This window comes from Drosophila willistoni (genome assembly GCF_018902025.1).
Source record: "Drosophila willistoni isolate 14030-0811.24 chromosome 2L unlocalized genomic scaffold, UCI_dwil_1.1 Seg196, whole genome shotgun sequence".
In the NCBI taxonomy this organism is placed as follows: domain Eukaryota; kingdom Metazoa; phylum Arthropoda; class Insecta; order Diptera; family Drosophilidae; genus Drosophila; species Drosophila willistoni.
Window position 1 is genome coordinate 4,444,627 of NW_025814048.1, and position 24,194 is coordinate 4,468,820.

At 37.5% G+C, this 24,194-nt stretch overlaps 1 protein-coding gene across 9 annotated transcripts; it reads left to right on the forward strand.

Moving 5' to 3' along the window:
* LOC6640217 (probable lysine-specific demethylase 4B) lies at positions 1-24,193 on the forward strand. Of its 9 annotated transcripts, none has more exons than XM_023174929.2 (9): positions 1-629; positions 11,391-11,890; positions 12,083-12,421; positions 12,482-12,804; positions 12,872-13,119; positions 13,273-13,626; positions 14,411-14,848; positions 16,661-19,010; positions 21,595-24,193. In XM_023174929.2, exons 2-9 carry the CDS (start codon positions 11,459-11,461, stop codon positions 22,712-22,714), a joined length of 5,604 nt encoding a protein of 1,867 aa, XP_023030697.1. In that variant the 5' UTR covers positions 1-629; positions 11,391-11,458; the 3' UTR covers positions 22,715-24,193. The 9 variants fall into 9 exon arrangements, with proteins under 9 accessions (XP_023030697.1, XP_023030700.1, XP_023030699.1 ...); XM_023174932.2 differs by lacking the exon at positions 21,595-24,193 and adding an exon at positions 21,093-21,161; XM_023174931.2 differs by lacking the exon at positions 21,595-24,193 and adding an exon at positions 19,931-20,473.
* Position 24,194: the final 1 nt, after the last annotated feature.

The window sequence follows — 24,194 nt, forward strand, 5'->3', positions numbered from 1 at the left end:
TTTACCAACCCTAAGTCCGACAACAACAAAAAATGACAAGTGTGTTTCTAAATTGATAACTGGCATAAACTATTAAAGTAAATAACAATGCAAAAAAATAGCACATGCTAAATGCACCCCGCCTTCTGACAAGTCAGTACTATGAATTAGTGTCGTTGTTTTAATGTGTGTTGTCTTCGTATCCCAATAAGAACGCCCTGCGAAAAGCAGCCATCTTATTCGCGTGTTGCAAACACTAACAAATATACTTGATAATATCGAAATAATACAAATTCAATTTAATGGTAACAAACTGATATATTTATCTTCTGACATACTTAAAGACATAATATGTGCACTAAGTCTAATCTATTGCAAATAAAAAAAATATAACTTTGCTTTGCGTCTGCGTCTATTGTGAACGGACATTTTCTCGGTCACGTACGCCGTGTTTTGTGTTGTTGTTGCGGTGCTCGGGCTCTGCTGCAGCCAGCCGCAGCAGCAGCAGTTGTTGCAAAAATAATCAAGAAAAAAAAGTGCAAATACACTCAATAAGTGGAATTAGCCATGTAAACCAGATAAAAAAGGCTAAAGGAAAACCAGCGCAAAGTGACAAGAGATAGTTACCATACGCAACGTACAGGAAGAAGGTAAGTTTTCTAAAAAGATTGCAAGAGTTTTCATAATGTACAATGCTTTACTCTAATTGTCTTAAATCCATTTCGCAACAGCGAGAAAAGTTGGTAAATCGATTTTTCAATTTCGGGGGAAAACTAGTTGGCTCTCTTGTCTTTTTTTCCAGTTTTTGTAATGTTTATGCTTCATTGCATTAGTTGGGACAAATTATATTAAGCGTTAATATTACCTACACCTACAAATAGTGTCCCGTACATACATACATACATATGCATATGTACATATATGTAAAAGCAGTGATGTATGTATACACTTCGCTTCCTTCTGGTGAAGCGAAGCTTGAAGGTGTTTTCAGTGGACGCCAATTTAAAACAGGTCGGAGCTAGGATTATTTGCATTTCTTTAATTAAACATGGCTTACCTTAATAATATGCATTTGAAAAAGTCAGCCAGTAATAAAAATTAATTAAAGAAAATTCAATACATACATATGTAAGTCATCACAGAACTTTTTTTTAATTTCAAGATGGTTCTTTCAAAGATCATAATCTTGATAGATGAATTCAAAATTATTAAAAAATTGCAATTATTGGCATAAAACATAAAAAGTACATTAACAAAAGTCTACGTATTCAACATTCTTTTCTTTTACAAAAAAAGAACCGATTGAATGGAATGATTAAAGTTGCAATAGATGAAAAATAAAAAGGATGTGAAAAAAATTCTTAAAAAATTAAGATGATTAGAAAAATCCAGCGCGTTAAGAACAGAGATTTACATATGTTTCGATATAAAAAGATACACAAGCTTACTCTAAACAGCTCGAGAATTTGAAAAATCCTCTCCACAAACGTTCTAGGGTAGGTTTGTAAGTCAGGATAATCTGAATAATATAAGCTTTATAATCGAACAAATTGCATCAACCAAACTTCTCTTGAAAAGAATTTCTCATGGTTAGGAACACCTCTTAAGTAAACGTCACCAAAAATCATGTCGGCCTGTGTAATCATTAGATGATAAGTCCGGTCTATATGGTGGATGGAGCCTGAACAAAGCCGGAACCTCGTTGTTAAGTTGACGAAGTCAATCTATTTTCTATACGATTTTGATGAATAATATCTCATCCGGGGGGGAATTTAATTCACTTTCATAGTTCAACAAAAATAACTCTTTAGAATCAATTGTTACTCTAAAACTCCAACAAGTTGAAATATCAAAAAAAAACCCCATACGAAATTCGAATTTTCAAATTTCATATATACATAGTTTATTTAGTTTTAATAGACCTTCTGTGTTGTCTGTGTTGTCAATATTGTGAATATTAGAAAATGTGTCCCGTTTGAATTGAATTCGGGGCTCTGCACCAGAAAAAAAAAGGCTAATTGCTCTTGAACTTAATAGTTAATGCTAAGCTTAATTTTATGCTAAGCTAAATTTAAATCAAAGTAGCTTTAAAGGCGAACACTTCAGTCGCTCAAATACACATTAATCACAATTAATTAATCAATTTATCAAATCAGTTTGTCGACGGGGGATGAGTTGTTTTTTTTACTACTTCCCATAAGCTGATCCTAATTATTACAAAAATGTTACATCTGCATTTGAATTTTCATTGTTTAGATGTAAAAATAGGACATATTTTTATCATGGGAAAGCGTTCTGTTTCAAAAACTTTTCTGAATCTCTTAGTTTGGGTTTTTAAAAAACTTTCTCACCTTCGTTCCGGATGCACCTCCATGCATCCCCTAATAGTCGTGTGTTAATGACTTCTTCTAAACAAACAAAAGACCCAATAACAAACAAATGTTTGAAAAGTAAATATACTCAACAAAAAATAAAAGGGAATGGAAGTTGTTTGACATGCCCATTTGACGACGCCGGACCGACCCCGGCCCCGGCCCCTTGACTGACAGAGACTGGATGGATAATGAAACTTAACTCTTTCCCAACCGATGCAGGCAGCCAGCACACGGGACAACTGACCTGCGACAAAGACAGAAACACATCTGCTGCCATGTCTGGATCAAAATTTCAAGTCTTAGTCGTTGTCCTACCTGCCTAATGTGCGTGTATTTTGTGTGTGTGTGTGTGTTTTAAAAGGACACCCGAGTTCAATGTACGCCTGCGCAAACATTGTATGTGAGGTTCACAGGGAAAGGGACAAGACAGGGACACCAGAGACAGAATAGACAAGCAGCTGCAGCAAAGAGGCCAAAGTCGTATCCTACCGTCAAGGAAGTTGTGATTTTCTGCGTGATTTTGCACTTCCTTCTTGACGAGACTCGACGAAACGGAAATCTCAAATGTTGTAACAGTTTAAAGCAACTTGTATGTAATCTCGATCGATATGAGCGTTCCTTTTATATGTCATACCGGTTTTTTTTTTTCGTTTTGAGGGCCAAAACAAGTTGCATGGAAAGGAATATGAAACTTTTTCCCTTTTTGTTTTTTTTTTTTTGTCTTTTCTTTTGGGGGGTTGGAGTCCTGTTTCGTGTGATTGGGGCGATCGTACGGGTCGAGATATTAGGTTACAAAGAGGCCTGAGAGAATAATCGAAAAGAAATGCTGGCTAGCCAGCAACATTGTGGGGTCATGTTGGAGAAACAGCTGCCAATTTCGGATTCAAGGATTGAAAAGAGAAAAGTTACTAACGATATAAAACATGTTTCTGAGTTTCTAATTTGACAACTGTTCTCTGACAAACCTTGTGGCATCCATAATCAGAGGGCAGCAACTTCTTCTATCTCTAGCTGAGAGACAATAAAACGGCTTGTGGAGCAGATGCCATTTCCATCTCTCTTTGGCTCGAGCCCAAAAACATTAAGCAACAACAATGAACGATGGAGGAAAGCCGGCCAGATGTTTCCATTTCGTCTAGGAGCACTCGTCAGAATGATCAATGTAACAGCAGGCAGCACCAAGCAGGCAGGCAGTTAGGTCCTTTTCATTTTTGAGCATTCTTGAGCCGGCTGCATTTTTCATTTACCTTTCGGACAGGCAACATCTGTCCGTAGCACATACACACACACGCACACACACACACAACTAATAAGCCAGCTGCTCTCATGGAGTCCTAGGACTGGATTTCTCTGTAGGCTCAACACACACTTATGCAGGTGTTGGGCGTTTGTTGTTTTTTTTTTCGAGAGCTTTTCCTATTTTTCTTTTCGGCTTGCTTTGGACTTTTGCATCGGTTGCCGGGTTAGGGGTATATGTGTTTTTTCCTTTTTCTTTTGTTTGGGGTTGGGGGATGTAGCAAAAAATCAGCTGATTCGTGTTGCGCAATGTTTATAAACAAAGTAACCCTTAGACATGTCTGGGCATATTTTTGGATTCACCACCACCAGCCAGGCAGGCAGGCAGTGAAGAGCAGCTACTACCACCGTCACCGACATCGAGACACCGACCTACATTGGCGCACTGGTCTCTGGGCCAAATGGCGCATGGGGTGGTTCCGCTCACAACACGCACGCATCAGCACATCGTTGTAGGTGCTGCAAGGACGTTTTGGGAAATCCCCAACAAACAACAGAAATCGAGACTGAGACCGAGACCCAGACCCAGACCAACCCCAATTCTCCAGCACCGACGACCACGCACTGGGAGTACTCCACTGCCGACAGTTGGACATGTGTTTTCCCACCACCAAAAGCAACCAACCTGATGATGATGATGATGATGATGGGTTTTGGCATGTGCCGGCATGCCATCCACACAACGTCTTCGTCACAATTTTAGGGGTTTTCCAAAAAAGGAAAAAAACAAACCAAAACCAAAACAGAGTACGCCTTTTTGGTGGTAGTTAGACGCCGCGCGCTCCCATTCATAAAAACATAAACATACCCCCGTATATATTTCATATAGTATATTCCGGGCATACTCCGTATGACTGTTGTTGTTGTTATTGTTTGTCGTTCCTTACACCGACTATTAGGAATACTAGGTGGTGTGTTTAGCACAGATCTCAGGTATATATATCCGTGGTGTTAACAAGTTGACAGAGCAACAGGTCAAACCACCCGCTGTTTTTGGGTGGATTGTCCCGGTCTGGGCCTGAATTGAGTTTCCCAATAGAGGGTAATTAGTAAACTCTTTTCCTTGTCCTACAAGTGCAATGGCATTGACCCAAAAGTGAGTCCTGTTCAAGAATATTGTATGAGGTAATGTTCAATCTGATTTGCTATATATTTTAGAGTAAATTGTGAACCCAGGACCCTAAAGGAACCTTAAATATTAAACATGGATTCTTCCTCTTTGAATAAACTTGAACTTGCGAGTTGTGGCCTCCTTTTTCACATGTGTCAAGAGGAGTAGCTAAGGATTTCCTGCAGGAACTCTACTTAGGCACGCGTCCTCCATATTCAAAATGGCGACAATGGAAAGCATCTTGAACTAAAATCAATGAAGCTTAGTGCGTAGAGTGACCATAAGGAAAACAAAAAAAAAACGCTGACAAGGTGACTCAGAAATGCCAAGAATAAAAAGGAAGAAAAAAACAAAAAAAAAATAAACATTTCGTATTTTAGGCAAATCAAATTCAGTGAAAACAATGGCGGACACGGCGACATGAAAAACGTAAACGAGAATTAATTAGATTGTGGCGGCAGCTGCCAAACTAGCGAGTGAGATAGACTAGAAACAAGGAGGAAAGAGTGAACGAGAGAGAGAGAGAAGAAATAGACCAAGAGAGAGAGAGAGAGAGAGAGAGAGAGTGTGTGTGAGGAAAAGCAGAGTTTGCGCATTTGTGAAAGCCTATAAAATGTTCGTCATGCGCTTTATACAATTCTTCTTTCTGTCATTCTTCTTGTCCTTTCTACCTTCGGCCGCTTCTTCTTCTTCCGTCGTCTTCTCTGCGTTTATCATTTTAATGAACAGCAACAATAAATGGCGGCTTACTGCAACTGTGTAACTGTGGGCGCCAGTTTTCCAAAGTATATGCGCACACACATACACATACATACACCTATACAAAATGTAATGAACGCTAAGCAAAAGCAAAACCAAACAGTTGTGCAATTGAGATAAAGGACAACAAAAGGGAAACTTCAAATAGAATGAAACAACAATTACAAAAAAAAAAGGGGACGCGTGCTTTGCTTTTTCGTTAAAGTCCGTGCACCGTGGTACCAAATTAACGAAAAAAACAGCGTCAGATGCAATCTGAAATGCATTCGAAATGCTCATATGCAGTTAACAAAGCTTTTGGAAAATAATTGTTACGTTTCGCAGTCGATTGATTATCCTTTTTGACGTTTAACATGGTACAAAGTACAAAGTCGACACTATCACTATACACAATTGGCTAAAAGTATTATTATATTGAGCCTGTCTTTTATTGACTTGCCCAATATTGATATACTTTTACCATTTCCGTAACAAAAATGAAAAGTAAACATAAAAATCTACAAATTAGATTATGAATTTAAAGAAAATAAATGTACATCATATATTTTATTTACCGATTCGAAGTTAATAAATAAATACTCAAAGTTTGATTTTCGATTCACCATGCAATTATTTAACACATGTTCCATCCGCCTATCACAAAAAGTTTAAGGCCAAAGTCAACATTTTAAAGTTAAGGTATTAGTACTACTTTATAATTGAAACAAGTAAACAATTATTAAGCCTTTAAAGTACATAAAGGATGAAATTTTCGTAGGAACCATATTGAAATGGAAGAGCTAAACTTATACTAACCCCAAATCAGATAGATAATCACAAAAATGTATAAAACTGTAAAATGTATAAACATGTGAATTTAAAGTTTTGATAATTTAATGCAAAATTGGGTACTTAGTTTCATATCTTTGAACAAATATGTCTTAGAACAAAAGAATTAGAAAGCAAGCAAAGGTCCTCTTAAAGGACAGTATGGACTGAAGCAACAAAAGGCGTAGAAATTTTGCCGAATAGTGATATTAACATATACAATTTATTTTTAAAGCCATTTTTAATTTCTACAATAACGGTAATTGCTCCACTGTAGCAGAGCGAGGCTGTAACGCCAAAGCCTGGGCGCTTAGACTTACAAAAGGATATGCATACATACACACACACACACACAGACACAGAAATATAATAAAAACAAGCAACTGCCAAACCAATGGAACAAAAAAGAATGAAAAAAATAAGCATAAATAATCTAGTTGTTGTTGTAGTTGTCGCAGCTGAGGCAACGAGCGAATTGAAATTTTATGAGAAATTGTATTAGAAAAATGCTTTGTGAATCACACGAGACACAACTCACACACACACACACACACACACATTGATATAGATGCATATAAAAAGGGGACGCACATTATGGCGGTCTCTACGTGCGTTCTTTGACAGCGAGAAGAGGCGGAGCGGCGTATGTGTTCTGTGTGTGTGCCTGTGTGTGTGTATTTTATGAACAAGGACGAGAATAAGCAGAGCAGCAGCGGCTGTGGCTGTGGCAGCAGGACGACGTCATCGTCCATTGCCAGTTGTTGTTGGTTCCTGTTTTCGCTTTTTACCGTTCAGTCAATGACCACATTGTGTATACAATTGTGTGTGTGTGTGTGTGTGTCCTGCCGGAAGTTGAAGCCGCCGCCTGGTCATTCTCGTTGCAAGCTTGGGTTCTCTCATTCTCTCTCGCTCTCTTTGACATTTTCTCCATCTCTCCCTTTTTGGCCATTCGTTATGCTTGAGCTACTTTTGAAAACAAGTTTTCCAATCGCGCAGGATCTCTCGTTCTCTCCTCTTTTAGTACTGGCTCCCCAAGCTACAAAAGCACAAAAAGTGCAGCATTTGCAGTTCGTTTTCTGATATGTATGTATTTTGTTTGTAAATTTTTAGTCCAACAGCGCATACTACTCGTATTCCGTTTGGTCACGCTTTGATCCTGCCGTTCCCCGTCATACATATCATCAACTCCCCCTTTTTATTTTTATTCGTTTTCTTTCCTTCCTTCCTGCCATACTAGGCGTTGCCCAGCTAATGACATGTTGTAAATTATATTCCTCATATTGTTTTTTTTCTTTTTGCCTTGTTAGCAATTAGTTTGGTTTCTTTAAAAAATTGTAAAGGGTTTTTGTATGGTTTTATGGTGCAATAGTACGGGTGATGGTGGTGTGGGAGTAGAAGATCAAATGAACTGAGAATTGTCAAGATCAGCCTTAAAGCCAAACGCAGAAATCCATAGATGGAAAACGTAAAGAACTTAATACAAAAAGAACAAATGTTTTGAATTTAAAAACTTTATTGACATACATAGATGACAACACCGACCGTGTCGTTTATTTTTATAATCACTTTGTAGTCTTATTGGCCAACAGCTATCTTCGGCTTAGTGAAAAAGCTTATACGGATGGATAAGTCCTCGAGGAAATCAGGAAACCTAGTCGGTGGCTCATTGGAGACCTACTAAATCTACAATTCTGTTGTTCTCGAGTTCGAACCCCGACGTAGGTGGAGTTTCCCCCTGATGAAGCAATACTAAAAAGTAGTTCCGTCGGGGATAAAGGAAACGATTGTGGATAACGAATAATTTTTCGAGGAAATCACTTTTATAGTGAGTTTATACGTTTAAGTCCTCAAGGAAATCAGTTTTATAGTGAGTTTATACGGATATGTCTTCGAGGAAATCAGTTTTATTTCAATTGCAAGGACCTAAAGAGTGCATAAACAAATTTTGATGATTCTAGATATAATACTCTCCGATAAATAGGTGTCTAGGATGTTTCAGATCACAAATAAATTTACTCATCCTGTTGAATACATTTTTGGGGGTATTTCATACTACTTTACTCTAGTGAAGACTATATAATTTCACATTGATTGTACAAAAAGAAGAATAAGAAGTTTGAAAAGTATTTTTGAAATGTCAAAGGCTATATATAAGATTTCTGTTGTGTCATTCCCCCCGCTTTTATGTAAAACTGAATATACATAGACACTGAAATTGAGCCATTAGGAAGCCGACTCAATGATTGTCAGTTTCTTCTAAGAATTCTTCATTAAAAATAACATTTTGTGACATGTGGAAACCTTTCAAGTACCAAGTAGTACCTACCAAATATCAAACTCAAGTGGAAGTCCCCGATCGCGATCGCGGCTGAACTTAAATCTAGACTTATCGTGTCGTGTGTTTGAGCCCCTAGATTAACGTATGCCTTAAAATGCTAATGAGTATGCCGCCTGCCGGCTTACAGGATCAATCGTTTCGCTACGTCTAGTTTTTGGCCAATAGCAGAGAACAAAAACATTATTTCGGCTTTTGCGAAAAGCAAAAAAAATTACACACAGAGAAGAGAAATAAAATGAAGTGAAAAGAGGAAAAGGAAAATGCATTGTAGGACAAAGGGACGCAGCCGCTTTTCCTCTTACAATTCTGCATTTTCCACTCCATTATCCTGTCAAACTTGTTTGTGTATATCTCTATCTCGCTCCCGCTCGCTTTATACTAGTTTTCCTTTCACATTATGCTTCGCATTAAAAGGACAACGCTCTCTCAGCTTCTGTGTGTGTGTGTGTGTGTGTGCCGTGTGCCGCCTATGCGAATGTATATGTACTTTTGTTTCGCTCATTTTGCCTGTTCTTGCTTTCGTCCCGTCATTCGTTTGTCTGCTCGTTCGTTCGTTCGTTGCTTTCGTTGTCCTGGCATCAGACTCTGTTCAGTTTACGCTCGCAGCTCCGACAGCTCAGACCATATTGATGGCTCGCGCTCGTCGTGTGTGTTTATAGTTCTTATTAAAATATACATATATATATCTATATTCTATCTATGTATATATAAGACGCCCAACTCCCAAGAAAGAAAAAAACCAAGTCAAAGACTGGAACAGGACAACGACGCCATTTGAATAATGTTGCACGGCAACAACATTTAACCTAACCAAAGAAATTGTTTAAAAAAAATTATATATATAAAAATCGAAAAAGCAAAAAACAAAAAACAAAATTTGTGTCTCATAAAAAAGTGTGCAAAAAGAACAAGAAATGGAAATATTGTTAACAAAAAATAATGTGCAATAACGTACACACACACACACACATACAAGAAATCCATTTGGCCAAAAGGATAATAACAACAATAATCATCAGCCACTCATAGGCCAAAGGACTAAGGATTATAATTAAACAAACCAAAAAAAAAAAAAGAAAAACCCATCGAAGCACACACAACACAAGTGAGTTTAAATTTCGCCTTTTTTATATGCACACACACACACACATACACTATCACACACACACACACACACATGGCTCTCTGTCTCTTTACTCGCTACTCGCCCATATTTGGTTGTGTATTCCCCTTCCCCCTTATATATTTACTATGGGCATATATATATTTGTATATGTATATATCCTACCTTGTCCTCCTGCTCGCCCTCTGTATCTCTCTTTCCCTCTCTCCAGCTGTCTCCGCCCGTTCTTTTTCTCCTCTCTCTCTCTCTCTCTCTCCCTCACTGTCTCTCACCCAACTAGCAAATAGTTTGCGCACTCGTTGTTATCCTTGGTTCTTGCCTCTCAATGTTGCCGTTTGTTTCTGCTCTTGGTTCCTCCATCTCCTCGTCATCGTCATCGCCATCGTCGTCGTCGTCGTCGTCGTCATCATCATCGTCCTCGTCGGGTGGTGGTACAGTTTTCTGCGTAGCAAAATTGCGTAAATTTTTTGTTTCATCTAGTTTGCTCGCATATTTCAAACAACCTTGTCATCCTTTTTTAGTATATTATCCCAAAGACAATGTTGCTAATGATAGAGCTTTAAATACATATCACTTATCAGCTATATATATGTATATATATGGCTAAATTTGTGTAACGGAAGAAAAAAAGGTTTGTGCTGCTTATTGGACATTTTATTTTCTCTATGGGAAATTGAAAAGTTCATATGGTTTGTATGTATGCCATTTTGCTTATACTGAAATTTCACAAGCATTGGCAATAAAAAAAATCATTGAAAAATTTGAAAACAATTGAAAAATCAAAATAATAAAATAAATGTGTATATGGGTTAGCCAATTCTCGTTTTGATCTCTGTCTCTCTCAGTTTTTGGGGCAAGAATATATATAGTTGTTTGTCAATTGGAACTGTTTCATTTTTTTTTATGTTGAACTTATTTTATAAAGTTATACAAACTTTTTTAAGATTATAATTTAAATCAATTTTACATTAATATGATTTAAAAAAACTTAAAGAGGAATGAACAATCTTTATGAATAATAATGTCTTGAATTTTTATCTAATTTTTGGAATATATTTTAAATCAAATATTTATAATAAGTTGATAAAATTATTATTATTTTAATAACTTAATTTTTTTATAAATCTTGCACAGATATTTCTTTTTACACTTTTCTAATATTAATTTAAATGGTAATTTTAGTAAGTTTAATCATTAGCCCACGATCAATGCACCTTTTTGTTAATGTTAATGCCTGCTCCCGGCTGTGTATCTAGGACCTAAAAGTGCATATCCTGCCAGCCTCTAGCTCTGCCCTGCCCTGCCCTGCCTGCCTGCCTGCCTGCTGTTGTCGAAAGGCAATGACGGCGACGACCCATTGGGAATAAAAAGGCGCTCGAAAAGTTGCAGCTGTTCGTCTGTTTTTCTTCTCCTGTGTGTTTGCTTTTGTGTGACTGATCGTGCAACAACAAACGGGGCACGCAGGCAGCAGGCAGACAGGCAAAGAACAAGGGGCACGGCACTAAACAGGGCACGGCATCTGCTCTTGCCTGTGGGATTAACGTGCAATAGTCTGTGGACGAGCAGAAGTTTAATATCTCTTCGTCTGCTTCTTTATCACAGTTCCAGGATCGATTGAATCCCCCCACGAAACGATACACAAGCTAAATAGAAATACTTGAAAACTCTTAATGAAAATGTCTGATATACCACGCATAATGGTCTTTCGACCTACTTGGGAGGAATTCAAAGATTTCCCCAAATACATAGCCTACATGGAATCTCAGGGCGCACACAAGGCCGGACTGGCCAAAGTGGTGCCGCCCGTGGAATGGGTGCCCAGGCGTAGTGGTTATGCTGATCTCGATGCCCTTAATGTAACAATACCGGCGCCAATTTGTCAAGTGGTTACCGGAAAACAGGGCTACTATCAACAAATCAATATACAAAAGAAACCACTGACAGTTAAACAATTTAGCGAATTGGCCAGCACTGAACGCTATGCCACACCCAAGCATTTCGACTATGAAGATCTCGAGAGGAAGTATTGGAAGAATATCACATATGTTGCCCCCATTTATGGGGCTGATGTTAGCGGCAGTATCACCGATCCTGATCAGGATGTAAGTAAACATAATTAAAATGGAAAAAACACCCAGCTAGATTAAGAAAATTCCCAAAAAGAAAACAATTTGAAAGATGATAGAATAGTATTGATTTTTCATTAGTTCGGTTTAACTGGGTGTTTTTTGTTATTAATTTATTGTTGGGAAGGAGTTGGGGGCTGATTGAGTTGTTCTTTGCTCTGTTTCCAGAGTTGGAATATCAATCGTTTGGGCACCATACTGGATTTTGTCAACAAAGACTATAATATACAAATAGATGGAGTAAATACAGCGTATTTGTATTTCGGTATGTGGAAAACCACATTCGCTTGGCACACCGAGGATATGGATTTGTATTCGATAAACTATTTGCATTTCGGTGCACCAAAAACGTGGTATGTGGTGCCACCGGAATATGGTCGTAAATTGGAGAAGGTTGCAAATCAGTATTTTCCGGCCAGTTATAAGAATTGTAATGCATATTTGCGGCATAAGATGACGCTAATATCGCCACAGATACTCAAGCAGAACGATGTGCCGGTTAGCAAGGTAATTTTGCCTTGATCCTTGATATTAAGAGTCAACAATTTAAACGTTAAACGATTGCAGATCACACAGGAGTCGGGCGAGATAATGATAACCTTCCCATTTGGTTATCATGCTGGCTTCAATCATGGCTTCAACTGTGCCGAATCCACAAATTTTGCCATGGAACGCTGGATTGAGTACGGCAAGCGTGCAACGCAATGTACCTGCAGCAATGACATGGTTAAAATCTCGATGGATACATTTGTGAAGCGTTTCCAAAGCGAACGCTATGAGACATGGCTAGAGGGTCGTGATTTGGGACGACATCCCGAGGATCAGTCGAATAGTGTAATGACAGCGGCTCCCCTACCACCGCATCTAGATGTTACGATAAGTGATAAAAAGTAGGTTTTGGGTGCGATAGGTGCTTAGGATAGATGTTTATTGTATTATTCTTAAACTTGTCTACAGAATGAAGAAGCAATGCAATCCAACAAAGGCCAAAAGCTTCAAAGAGCGCAATCCCGATTTGGATTTGGATGAAATCCAACAGAATCCCAATGTGCCCGATGATGTGAAGGCCATGCTAAAGGAGAGCGTTTTAACTCTCAATGACGACGAGGCCGAATATGTTAATGAAGAGGAGGCCATGAGTTTGCAAAGTCCAGCAGACTTTAAGACCAAACAAGAGTTGCTGGAGTACATGGATGATGGCACAGGTGAGGATCTATTAGATGGCAGGTTTAATTCGACAAAAAAATAAAAGAAAGAAACAATCGGTCAATACTTTAATGTTTTTCTTCCCTCTTCTCTCCATGTCTCTCTCGTTCTTTCTCTCTCTCTTGTTCTTTTGCCTTTTTGAATTGAAACAGACGATGACGATGAGGAGGAGGACTTTAAGCGACGTAAACACAAGCGTCGATATGATGCCGACTACGATGATGATTGGATGGCGGCCACCAAACGTAGATCAAATTCTAGTCGTAATGGCAGTCGTGGTCGTAGTCCACGCATCAAAGATGATCGTTCAATATCACCAGCATCCTCCACATCATCAACATCCCGTGGCGGGCGAGGACGTGGCAATAAATCAAACACTGCCACGCCCCGCAAAACGCCCACTAAACGAAAAAAGGATAGTCAAACGGCAACATCCACGTCCACAACCACAATCACCAGCCCATCAGGAGTAACCACAGCAGCTGGCAGTGAAGTTGTAGCCGGAGGTGAGAGCTCAAGCAGCGTCCTAAGCACCACCACAGCATCTTCTACTACTACTACTACTACTACTACTACTACTCCAATTCCAACTCCAACTCCATCATCATCATCATCAACAACAACATTATCATCAACATAATCACACTAATTCCTACATTCCACTCACACCAATCCACAGGTCGTCGTCGTTGCTAAAACAAAAACCAAATAATGTATAAAACAAAACAATTTTCTTTTTGTTGTGCTCTTTCTCTCTCTCTCTCTCTGTCTGTCTCTTTATCTCTGCTAATATTTTGTCCTATTTATTGTTTCCCCTTCTTTTCGTTTTTTTTTTTAATTAAGCCAAAACAAAAAAAAAACTGTTTAGAAAAAAATATATATCTATGTGAATTTGAAAGAAAAGAAACTAACCAAAAACGAAAAGATAAAAAAAAAAAACAAAGAAAAAAATAACGAAAAACTAAAAAACGAACAAAAATGTTTTACTAAAATTCAAGGTGTTGGTTGTTCTCAATTCTGGGGGTTTTTGGTCCACTTTTGCTCGCTTTTATGTCTATGCTTCTTTCGCTTTACTCACTCCACCCGACATTTACTCCCTGCCATTCACCCACCCAACCACCCAAAAAACACTTACCTCTTCCAGCAACAACAACTACAACAAGTAATCCCAGCCATGTGTGTGTATATACAGATTAACACTATTTTCATGATCATCACTTTTCCTTTTTCCCATCATTTTGGTTGTATGCCAACAAGTTATTAAAGTCCGTTTTGATTGCCATTTTACAGATGCCAAAAAGGATCATCAGGCGCTGCAATTTATGCAACAATCGCGTAAATTTGAAGGCAAAATACCAAAACTAAGTCAACAAGTCAACAACAACAACAGTCCAAGACCAACAACACCCACTGCATCAGCAACATCCACCACCACAATCCCAACATCTTCTAGTCAGCAACAAATTGTCTATATCAACATGTTGCCAGCAGCCAATACACTTAACGGCATTCCACAGCAGCAGCAGCAGCAGCCGCAGCCCCAATATACCACCACAAATACAACCAGCACGGATGGCAATGTCTATCAGTTGCAAAACGAAATACTCTGTGATGGTCAACAACAGCAGCAGCAGGCTGGAGGTGCAACAGTTGCTGCAGTTACATATCAAACGGCCAATAGTCCACAGCAACAGCAAAATGTTGCTGGCAGTGTGGCCAATGTTGCCGGTAAGTTTTGACTTTAATTCAATTTATTTATTCACTCGTTTGTGTTTGTTTGTTTATCTCTTATGTTTTGTTTTGTTTTATGTTAAGTTTGTTGTTTGTCTACTTCTCTTTATGTTGTTTGTTTGGATTTTTGTTTGTTGTCCATAATAATCGTTAAAGTAGTTGGTAATTGTAACTAACCAATATATACACATACTTGTATATCTATATGTACTTATTTCACATATATACATATAGGCATATTTTTATAATGTATGTTTATATATATAAATGTTTTCCCCCCCTCTAATTGGCCAAAAGTATTTTCATTCTAATCTCGTTTTTTGTGTTGTATTTGTATTTTTGTCTCTATCATCCATCTCATGCCTCTCATTTTCATCACATAACCACTATTTAGATAATTATTTGTGTTGATTGTTTTAACTAATTACAATTTTTTTTGTTTAATGTTTAATTTCCAACCCCAAAAAAAAAACAATTTTTCTGCGCAAAGAAAAAAAAACAAACCAAATTTAACTTTCTGTTTGTGGTCGGTCTTCCGTTTGCGATGTTAAGAAGTATTAGAAGAAGAAGAAGAAAAACTGATAAGAAGATGAAAAATTTACCATTATCCGCCCTGCCCACCAAAAATTTACTCACAAAAGAAAAAAAAAAAAGCCATAAATCAATACAAATTCAAAAACATTTGTTCAATAATACATTTTTTTTGTAGTCCAACCCAATCAATGCATTTCGAATCCTCCACAATCTATATATATATATAATATATATACACACACAAACATGCAAAACATACAAATATATATGTGTACATATTTACATATATATTTATTATTTCTATAATTTATATCTCTGTCTCCCTATCTCTATATATATCTCTCTCTCTCTGGTTTGTCGTCTCAAGTAAAATAAATAAATGCACAAAACATTTTCAAATTGTTCAAAAAACAACAAAAAAAAAGCATTCGAGAATAGGAGAATAAACGACTTAAAAATTGTTCATTTTATTTAGTTAAACTTTAAGTTGAAATTTTTGTTTTTATTGTTCTTAAGTTAAGTAATTTTAGTTACCCCTCCCCCTCTATCCATCTATCTCTCTTCCTATCTATCTTACTAAATATTTGCTCCTCTTGATTTCTTCTCTCTCTGGCCAATCGACAGAAGAAATTGTTCATAACTTTCGTAAATTTGTTCATATTCAAATATATATTATCTAGTCTATATACAAAAAAACGTATATATTTCTACTATAAAATTTAATTTTGTTAGTTTTTAGTTTCGTTTTGTTGCGATTACTACAAACATTTTACTTAACTTATTATTATTATTATTATTTTTTTTGTATTGTTAAAGAATTTGCCTAGATGTAAGTGAAAACGAAAACACCAACAAAAAGCAATTCACTCAGACTCTTCTATGTTGTTGGTCCCATGTATAGATATATATATATATATACATATATGTACATATATTGGGACCAGTTCTGATTAATCTGTTCAATTATTCTACTATCTGGCCAGTTTTTGCCCTACCTATTATAAAAACGAGTAATTCATTTTTCTTTTGATTTCGCACTACCACAAATATATATATATATATACATATATGTATATGTGTAATTTATGATTTAATTTGATTTGTTTTGAGTGAATTGAATTTGTATTGATTTCATTTAACAATTAATTTCCTGATTAATTTATGCAAATATTACATTCAAACACATCTCTTATATGAACCAAAACAAAAATACCAAACCAAAACCAAAAAAAAAAACCTATGTATTTTGTTGCAAAAAAAATATATAAACAAAAGACAATGTGGTCAAAACTATTAGTTCGTCCTCCATCCTGCATACCAACGGAGGAGTGGATCAGAGCCAACACCAGCAGCAGCAGCAGCAACAGGCACAGCCACAATATCATTACATCACCACAGCCGGCGAAGATGGCCAGACGCCAACGACTATAGTTTTTGAGAACTACAATGGCACAACATTGCCCGCCACAGTGGTAAGTTCGGCTGCCACAGTCACTGCCACGCCAACTACAGTGCCAACGACAACAACAACGACAACAGCTCTTGTCAATACCGATGGAACGATCATCGAGTTCGATGGAAATACGTATGAGGAATATCATGTACTTAAAAGTGAACCCGGCAGTAGTGATTGTCTGAGTAATGGCAGCAGTAATGTGGCTGGGGATATTATCAAGTACGAACCACAGCATGTGGTCGAAGAGGAGCAGGAGGATGATGACGAAGGCGGCGATGAAGGTGCCGGCCTGCAAGTTAAATACGAAGAGCAAAGTCTCGACAACGATCAATATGAAGAGTATCAGGTGATCAAGGCTGAAGTGGAGGCTGAAGCAGCCGAACAGGCCGCCGGTACAATAAGTTATACCATCAGCCACATGACCGAAGAAGTGGCCAGCAATGGGGCGCCACAAGTACTCCCGAAAACGGGAGTTACATCTGCCGCCAAACAGAAGAGAAAGCGCAAAACACGGGTCATTGCCGAGGACGAGCAGGGCGAATATCTGGAGAAGATGAGTGTGCGTGGTCTAGACATAGCCCGCTATGAACACATAATCGATGGTGTGGCCTATTGCCTGGTTTGTGCCAAGAATGACATATTCAAGACATTCAAGAACAAGTACAGCTTCCAGAGGCATGCCTATCTCTTTCACGAGGGTCAGAATCGCAAGATATTCGCCTGCCCCATATGCAATAAGGAGTTTTCGCGTCCGGATAAAATGAAGATGCACAAAAAAGACAAACATGGTGATGTTCCGATGCCGGCATCAGCGAATTCAACGCCACTGAAATCGGATGCAGCGGCAGGAGCGGGTGGACCAGCTGCCAAACGAGCGAGAACCTCAAGAACTCCAAGAGTTCGCAAATCAAAGGCAGCTGCTGATGGATCAACACCGTCGAGTACACCAACCAAGAAGCGTCTGGCTCAAATTGACAGTGTTCTGGATGAAGTGCAAAATGGGGAAATTGGCCAAAATATACAACAACAACAGATTCCTCAAACAATGTCAGTGCCCCAACAGCCTCAACCGCAATCGCAACCCCAACCTCAATCTCAAGCTCAACCTCAACAACTACAGACACTACCCTCGCTGGACTTTAGTGGCATGATTTTGCCTGGCGGAGCCCAATTGGCGTTGGCCAATCCGGGTGCAACGAGTTCCATGGCAGCGTTACAACGTGGAGCTCTAACACCCAACGGTGGTCAGGCCACAGCAGCTCCCACCACAACGTTAATCTATTCCAATCAACTGGAATTGCAACAGGCGCTATTACAACAACAACTTCATGGCCAAAGCATTATGATACAGGATCAGGCTGGTAATCTAGTGCCATTGCAGCTAGATGGAACGCAGACAATATACACGACGGCCGCACCGGCTGCCCCGCCGCCTCAGGTTGCAGTCGCGCAACGTGCACAGCCAGCCACATATCAACAGCAGCCCCAGCAACAACAACAACAGCAGCAGCAGCAACTGGTACAACAACAACAAACTCTCAAGGTGTCGTCTAGTCAGGGCCAAACGGTGCAATCTCAACCACATTACGAACTGGACTCAAATGTGACGTATTTAAGTTCAACATCAGCTGCCACGCCCACAAGTGCCGAACATCAGTCACACCATCAACAACAACAACAGCAGCAGCAACATCCGCACCAACAACAACATGTTATTGGCACAGTGCAAAGCTATCAGATCCTTACACCAGATGGCCTCCAAAGTTTCCAGCCCAAGCTAGAGGCCTCGGAATTGGGTGATTTGTGTCCCTATTCGCAATACACGTTCACCACACATGCCAGCGCTCAGCCAACTTTGAATGCCAATGCTTTGGATGCCCACCAGAGTCAACATCAACAGCAACAGCAACAACAACAACAGCAGCAGCAGCATCATCATCAACAACAACAGCAGCAACATACGCATTTACTGCAACAACAGCAATTCACCACACATAATCCGCATCAGCAATTCATGGAGCTTAAGAATGAGCTGCTCATCAAAAGTACCGCCGATGCCTATACCTTGGATGCCAGTTCAATGTATCACCTGCCCTTCTCGCCCACTTCAATGATAAATGCGGTAAACGATGTCAATACCTCATCGCTGCTGGAGACCAAAGAAATTAGGTAAAAGAACTAAACAACACTCTTTCTCTTGCTCTCTCTCTCTCTCTCTCTCTCTCTCTACTCTATTACACTTGAAATATTTTGATCTTCCCCTTACTATCTCTCTCTATATATATCTAAATTATAATATTCTTATCCTAGTGTAATATGCTCGTTTTTAGATACTATTGCTCTCTCTCTCTCTCTCTATTTCTACCTATCTCTACTTCTGTCTACTTTAATTCTGTCTGTTACTTTGTTGCGTAGTCGACGGCAGCGACTTGCTCCGTTTTCCTTTCAAAAAAAAAACTGTAATTTAGTGTTGAACAGCGCCGTTGTAAATGCTACTAAAACACTTTTGCAACACTTGAGCCGAAGAAAGCCGCAAATTGAACAATACTTAAATAACGGAAATATTACATCAGAGTACATTAAGCATTAACCAATTTTTGGTTATAATTTACATAAGTACTTTAGTTATAATTTTCGTATCTTTTTTGTAATTTTTTTTAAGAACATTATTTTTTTCCTGTAATTTGTATTTATATAGTTTTGTGCATTTATTTATTTACCCTTTAACAACAAAAAAAAAACCAACCAAGTTTTGCACTTTGTATTTTTTGTGTGGCTTATTGTTGCTTTTCTGGTGAACAAAAGAATCAATTAAAAATATTAAAAAAACAAAAATTAAAAATAAAACAGAAAAAATTGCTTCTCTATATTAACCCCGATTCTGTCAAAATTAGTCACTTCTATTTTATCCTCTCGCTTTTTGTTTCGAAAAAAAAAACCAAAACCGATTTTTTTCTCTTTTTTTTCTTTCTTTTTATTCTTCTCTTGTTTTATTTTTATGTACACACAACCAACCCACCAACAACCAATCAATCAAATCAACCCACATATATATATAAACGATATATAATGATATAAACACGATATAGCTACGATATATCAGAAGCCGTGCTATTAGCCCTCTGAAAACATCCAAGCCAACGACCAACAACTGCAGCCAAAGTACAAAAAAAAAAAAAAAGAAATATAATCCCATATAAAGAATGAGCAAAATATTTTAATTTCAATATCAATATAACTGAATATCAAATATAAATGGAATATAATTCAAATAACTTAAAGAAACTGAGAATGAAACTCAAAAACAACGCAAATGGAAAACAAGAATTGACAAACAGAAAATTCCAAATCCCAATAATATTTGTAATTGAATCAAAAGTCATCTCATACAATACTCAATTTCCAATATCCTTGGCTCCATTCCATCCTCATCTCACACACACACACTCACACTCACATACACACACACACACATACATACAGTTCAGCAATTGCAATTCGCTCAAGTTTCTCTTCTTTGTATGACATTTTTGACGTATCCAAAATAATTGAATAAAAGTAAAAAGAAATATAACAAAATATATGCATAACTAAAAAATATTGAAAATATTTGAAAATTGGACTTTTTAGTGCAAGGTATGTGTACGTTTATTGTTTTTTTTTTTTTTCCTCTCGAAATATGCTTTTTTATTTTCTTGTCTTGTGTTGTCTCGTTTTTTTTTTTTTGTGTTTAACATTTTTTTTTTTTAATTTTAATTTTAATGAAATTGGTTCTTTTAATACTGTTGATTTTTTCGTAAAAATTGTTCACACAAAATTTTTTTAGCAATTTTCAATCAAATCAAATTTGATTAATTCATTCATTCATTCGAAGAAACATTCAAGTGTCCCACTCACACATAAATTTCAATAAATCGTTCATGCATAAAAATAACATTATTATAATTTACTAAAACCAACCCATATTAACTTTTAGTTTAAGCAAAAAAACAAAAAAAAAAAAAAAACGAATAACTAACATTTAATGTTAAGTGATTAAGAAAAAGAAAAACAAAATAATTGCTAATCGAAATAATTTTATTTTTTTCTGTTCTTTTTTTCCAATTTCCCGTTGTTTGTGTTTATGTGTTATTTCTTTATGATTTGCACACGAAAACAAAAAAAAAAAAAAACAATCATAAAAAAAAATTAAATAAAACACATCCACATTCATCACATTAACTACAACTACAACAAACAACGATGAATCAGGTTCTTCTGAAATGTTCAAGCGGCCCTACACAAATCCCAAACACACGAGCAACATGAACAACACCACAACCACCACCAACTCCTCCTCTACCACCACCACCAACAACAACAACAAGAACAATAAACACAACAACTACCAATCCTCTAAAGAAGAATCCTGGCAGCAACGCCAAGCGGTTACGAATCGCATTTACTATGAAGAGATCATCTTGAAGCAGAAAAATTCACGCTCTTGTCTTGCCGTCGACTGCAACAACAGCAGCAGCAGCAGCAGTAGTAACAGCAGAAGCAGCAGCAACAGCAGTAGTACAAGTAGCAACAGCAATTGTTATGCCAGCAATGGCAATCGCAATGCGGTCAGTTTTGTTGACACATTTGCCGATTTTGTTACACATAAGACAAGAATAACCAACAAGAACAAAAACAAACCATTGTCCTATGTGCCTAACATAATAACTAATGCAAACGCTCTGTCATCTCTTCCTAATCTTAATAACAACAGCAGCAGCAACAACAACAACAACAACAGCAGCAGCAACAACAACGCCAATTCTTCTGTGATAAACAGCAGCACCATAAACGCCACTACTAATGGCCTCAAACCTTCCAATGCTAAGAAGACACCAGTTATACTATTAGCAGCCAATCGAGGAGCGGCTAAAAAGCAGCAGCAACAACAACAGCTCAATCTCATCAATGGCAATGGCAATGGCAATGTTGTCAAGGCTGCATCATCAGGTGGAGTGACTTTGGTGCGTGTGAATCGTCAGCAACCACAGCAATTATTACAGCAGGCAGAGCAAGAACAGGAACTTCTGGAGGAGGAAACCGAACTTGTTGGCGATTTAGATGAAGATGCCGCCGCATTATGCTCCTTATCTTCATCAACTGCCCAAATTTTGCGTAAATTTCGCATACCAAAGGGAACGGCCCTTACGGCCATGCCCACACCGACACCTTCGCCGCCCTCTGCTGGTGCCCAAATGTCGTCAACACCAGCCGACATGGAGGCAGATACCTATGGGGAGGAGGATGATATTATCGAAGAGCTCAACGAAGATGATCTAGTCGAGGAGATAATTGAGGAAGAGCACGAGGAGCTGAACGAATCATTAGAAATGCCAGAAAATGCCAACGATGGACTGGATTTGAGTAGTCCCCAAGCCGGCAACAATTCCATCGCATTGATGTTGCAACCGCAGGCTCATCCAGTGCCGCCGACCCTGTCAGCGCCGACCTTGTCCGGACCGCCGCCATTGCAATTGCAAACGGTGGCCTCCAATGGTACAGTGACCTGCTTCAATTTGCCTCCAAATACAATATTATTGCAATCGGCTGACGGTAGTATTATAGCTGCAACCCAAGTACCCCATCCCAACAAGGCAGGACAACAGCAATTGATAGCCCTGCCCGATTGGCCGGGTAATGTGGCGGCTTTGGCTGAGCCTTCGCCAACACCAACACCGACGGCTACCACAACAACAACTACGGCTGCTCCACCTACACAAACTCTATTGCTGACAGCCGATGGTACGGCAATACCCATTTTGGCAACGGCACCACACCAGCAGCAGCAACAACAGGCGGCAGCTGCTGCTGCTGCTCAATTGTTTGCCGCGTAGGGTCTAATCGGTGGCCAAATGGGTCGATTTTTGAATAGTGCCACCATAATGCCGACCACCTATTTCTTTTAAGAATCCAAAATGTTGCTCATAAAGCAAAGCTTGTACAATGTGTATATTTTAGCTTTGTCTTGTCGGCAACAAATAATCCAATCTTCCCATTTGAATTATCAGCACAGCAAGATAAAAGAAAATCGACTCATTTGGCCGACCAACTAGAGGGTAAAAACAAAAAAAAAAACAAAAACAATAAAACTAATAATTTAGCCATAGAGAAAGAAGCCAAGCTAAAAACAAAATATTGATATTATGAGTGCTTCAATGTTGGTATGCAAAAAGAATAAAGAAGAAAAAGAATTATTTTTTATATGTAAAAATCGAAAATGCCTATAAAACTTTAACGAGAAAAGCAAATCAAATGTTGTTCAACACCCACACACACACACACACTAAATATAGTGTGTAATGAGTGTTGTTGATGAATCAAAAATGTATGTGTTTATACAATACATTTAAAGGCATTATTAATAAGATAATATATGGTATAAGCAAACTAATCATAGTTAGAGTTAAGACCTTCAAGAGAGAGACACCCAAAAACCAGTTGTAACTATAAAAATGCATATTAACTATATATACATATATATATAGTTCATTGGTCAGCCCAACAGATAAATATGCTTAGAATAATTTAAAACTTTCAATTGAAAGTAAACTACTCTGTACTATTTAGTTATTCTGATTAATTGATCACTACTAAGTATATAACTAACTATATATACATATATGTATCTATGTGCATATATATTTTATGTATATGTATATATAATTTGTTCCTTTCGCAAACTAATTAACGTATTTCAAGTGTTAAGTTCCCTTAAGTTCTCAATATTTTTATTTATTTATTTCTATCTGTCTATTTATCGTACTAAATCCTATCTGTTAATCTCTTTGTTCCCTGAACTTCCCCTATACTTGATTTTTAAACATGTTGTATATTATTTATATATTTATCTCTATATCTCTATATATATTTATATATTAACATATATATTATCTTCAATTTTGTTATGCCATATGCATTAGTTGGTTGCTAAACTAAAAAATATTGGAAGCATAGCACTGAACTAAGTTGTTATTTTAAGAAACATTTATGTATAGGACTAAAGTATTTTTTCATACCACCCCCCAAAAAACTAAGAAATTTAATTAAAATGGAAGACAATGATTCAAAAACTTAAATCTAAACTTAAGTTATAAAAAAAAGAATATATATATATATATAAAAGTGAATCAGCACTTTTCTTGTAAGATAAAACAAAACCTTTGTAAGTTCTAAGTTCTAAAGCATAAACGAAACAAACAAGCAACATAATTTAGTATACATTATGTATAAAAAGAAACCAAAAGTCTATACTATATAATATATATATATATATATTTATTATAAACAATAAAATACAATTTTAAAAATTCAAAT

Bases quoted from the DNA above. Each gene is read 5' to 3' on its own strand.
- LOC6640217 (XM_023174929.2), top strand. From the start codon at position 11,459: ATGAAAATGTCTGATATACCACGCATAATGGTCTTTCGACCTACTTGG. The intron at 12,422-12,481 runs GTAATTTTGCCT...AAACGATTGCAG, and splicing joins ACGATGTGCCGGTTAGCAAG to ATCACACAGGAGTCGGGCGA. The intron at 13,627-14,410 runs GTGAGAGCTCAA...GCCATTTTACAG, and splicing joins CAGTGAAGTTGTAGCCGGAG to ATGCCAAAAAGGATCATCAG.